Genomic DNA, 2,706 nt, shown 5'->3' on the forward strand with positions numbered 1-2,706 from the left:
TCTCCAGGCTGAACGACTCTCCCAGCCTGGCCTCCCAGCAGAGGGGTCCCAACCCTTGGATCATCTCTGGGATGCTGGCTCACCTCCTAAGAAGCGGAGGGAGGACATGATGGAGCCAATCCAGCTGAGCTGCTCGGCCGAGCCCCCCACCTCCTCTTGGAAAGCCACGAAGAAAATCCCAAAGGTCTTGAGCATCCCCATGACCAGTACGTTGACCTGAATTGGAAGCAGATTGAGGTGGGAGGAGAAGCTTTTCCTTCTGCTTTCCTTGCGTGGAGAATTTGTTGTGTTGGGGGCCAAGCAAAGTGGGACTCAGTAGTTGGTGGTGTGTGAGTTGGGAGTCTCAGCAGGGTGGGCTTGGGGTGACCACGCTGCAGCTTCATCTTAGACCCTCAAAAACCCTTCTGTGCAAGCTGGTTTTCCTCCAGAGAAGGAACAGAATAACACCACAGCCAGACTCTTGCAGGGTTTTTTTTTTGGGCTCTGAGTTATCTTATAATACTAAAAAAAATAATCTAACTGGGTCTTGGTGCTGGTGGAGGTCACGTGGAGCTGGTGAGGTGTGGAGCAGAGAGGGATGGCTGTGAGCTGCTGTGGTTTCCCAGGCTTGCCCTGCCACGGGGACAAAGGACAATCCATGCCCTTAATTTTGAGTCCCTTGCCCCTCCCTGGCAGGGGGTGGTTAACGATTGGCAGCGAGCTGCTCTGGATGGAGTGGGAGTGGGGAAAAGCTTCCTGGGCCTGGTGGGGACTGCCATTCTGATGGGAGGGTGGGGCGTGGGGCTGAAGCTCCTGCCCTGGAGAACTGGAGCCCTGGAGAGGTGTGGAGATGCCCTGTGCTCCTGGGAGAGAGCTGGGGAGGGGTGTGTGCTGCCTGCACCCCGTGCTGCTCCTGCAGCTGGTCCCTGGGGACCCACCTCAGCTCCGGTCCTCTGCTCCCCAAGATGGGATCTCGCCCTTACTGGAGGTAGGAGACCCCCCTTTGGGGCTGGGCACCCCAGTGGTGGGGGGTATGGGTGGGGGAAGGTCACCTCATCGTTGCCAGCTGCCTTGTGGCCCTGGGCTGCAGGCTGAGCAGCCTGGTTCACATCACCCAGATGTTCTTGGGTGGCCTTTCATGGGGTGGGGTGGGGGTTGGGGGGTGTCTGCTCAGCCTCTGGGGAAGGGGAGATGCCTCTTGCTCCAGCAGAGCCCCCGGGAGTCTGGGCCCCAGCTCGGTGGGATCAGCCCCATCCTCTGCTCTGGGGGAGGCTGGAGAGCTGCTCCCTGCCCCAGCCCCAGGAGGGTCGGGTGGGATCTGTCCTCTGCTTACCAGGAAGAAGTGGAACACCACTCCCCATGCCCACCCTCCGTCCGTGGCTGCAGCTTTGGGCTCTTCCTCCTGCCTTTCCCCTGGGAAGGAGAATTTCAGGACACGTTAACCCCTCGTCCTGCTGCCCTTTCAGTTCACAGCTCCGGGGAGGCATCAGCCACCCCTGAACCCTTCAGCTCCTTGGCACCAGCAGTTTGCATCCAGCTTGCAGAAGCTTTTCCCAACCTTTCTGCCAGGGGCTGGGAAGTTGTGGCACTGCTGCCTGCAGCCACTTTAATATCCTCCCTCTCTCCCACCAGATGAGTTTCCACTTCAGCTGGAAGGGGTTTTAAGTGAGGAGCCACCTCGCTGCTGCTTTAGAGTGGATCGTTTGGTGGCTTTGTGCCACAAGCTGGGGGGTCACCGTGTATCTGGGGAGCTCTCCCTCCCCCATCCCTCTCTGTTACCTCCTTGCCCTCCTCCTGCCCCTCCCATGCCCCCAGCACTGGCAGGGTCCTGCCCGAGGCAGCAGCCGGGGTGGGTGAGCCTGAAACTTCTCCTTACCTTGCTGCTGCATGCTGGAAAATCCTCCAGGCAGTGCAGGGGAATCGCCTCTTCATTTGCTCCAGGGAGTAAATCCCCTCTGACCCACCTGGCAGCCTGCAGCCTGAGCCTTCATTCGCCTCTGGTGAGGATGAGGATGTCCGTGTCCCTCCGTCCTGCGGAGCCCTGGAGCAGGACACGGAGCCTTCCTCCTCCTCAGGGCCCCAGGGCCAGGAGTCCCTCCCCTTCCTCACCCAGGAGCAGGAAACCCGGGGCTCTGGGAGCAGAAATCCTGCCGGGGTGGAGGAGGGAGGGCAGCCTGGCAGGGGGATAGCTCCTGGGGCAGAGATGGGCTGAAGCCAAGCCTGGAGCAGAGCCCCGTCCTGCCCCCGGCCCAGAAAAAGGCTTCACTGGGGAGGGGATGGGCTGGGAAGTTTTGGGTTTTCCAGGGAAGATGCTGGGGTGGAGCAGTTTTGGCCTTGGCTCTGTGCCTCTGTTGTAAACATGACCAAACTCCTGGGAAACGGAGCCCTGGGGCTCCACTGACCCCTCACCCCACTGGGTGTTCCTGAGGGCAGCTAAAGCTGCAGGATGGTGGTGCCAAAACCCCCCCTCAGCAGTGCTGGAGGAGCCCAGCAGAGCTCAGGGCCTGGGGAGGACCCTTCCCCACGTGTATCAGGCTTTGACTGAAGTGGGGTGGGGTCTGCAGGGAGTTGGGTTAAGGGCTTGAAGGACAGGGGGGCTTGGTGGGCAGGGGGTGGAGCTGCTGGATGTCCAGGAGGAAAAGCTCAGGCTCCAGCTGCTCCCAGCTCCAGGGGCTGTCAGGAGGAGGGGTGAAGAGGGACCCCCCCCAGCCCAGAGCTGGGGCACAC

The 2,706-nt window shown here is 60.9% G+C and overlaps 1 protein-coding gene across 1 annotated transcript in view; it reads right to left on the reverse strand.

Moving 5' to 3' along the window:
- Window positions 1–1,868, reverse strand: part of SLC16A4 (solute carrier family 16, member 4) — a gene marked incomplete at its 3' end in the record, with an annotated part of 6,195 nt that extends 4,327 nt beyond the window's left edge. The window contains exons 1-3 of the mRNA XM_008938564.1: window positions 1,856–1,868; window positions 1,313–1,392; window positions 84–216 (exon numbers count right to left, since the gene is read on the reverse strand). Of these exons, the coding sequence (XP_008936812.1) occupies window positions 84–216; window positions 1,313–1,392; window positions 1,856–1,868 (226 nt within the window). The remainder of the gene's footprint in view (window positions 1–83; window positions 217–1,312; window positions 1,393–1,855) is intronic.
- Between the last annotated feature and the right edge of the window lie 838 nt (window positions 1,869–2,706).

The sequence above is a fragment of the Merops nubicus genome, unplaced genomic scaffold, assembly GCF_000691845.1.
Source record: "Merops nubicus isolate BGI_N331 unplaced genomic scaffold, ASM69184v1 scaffold46204, whole genome shotgun sequence".
Lineage (NCBI taxonomy): Eukaryota > Metazoa > Chordata > Aves > Coraciiformes > Meropidae > Merops > Merops nubicus.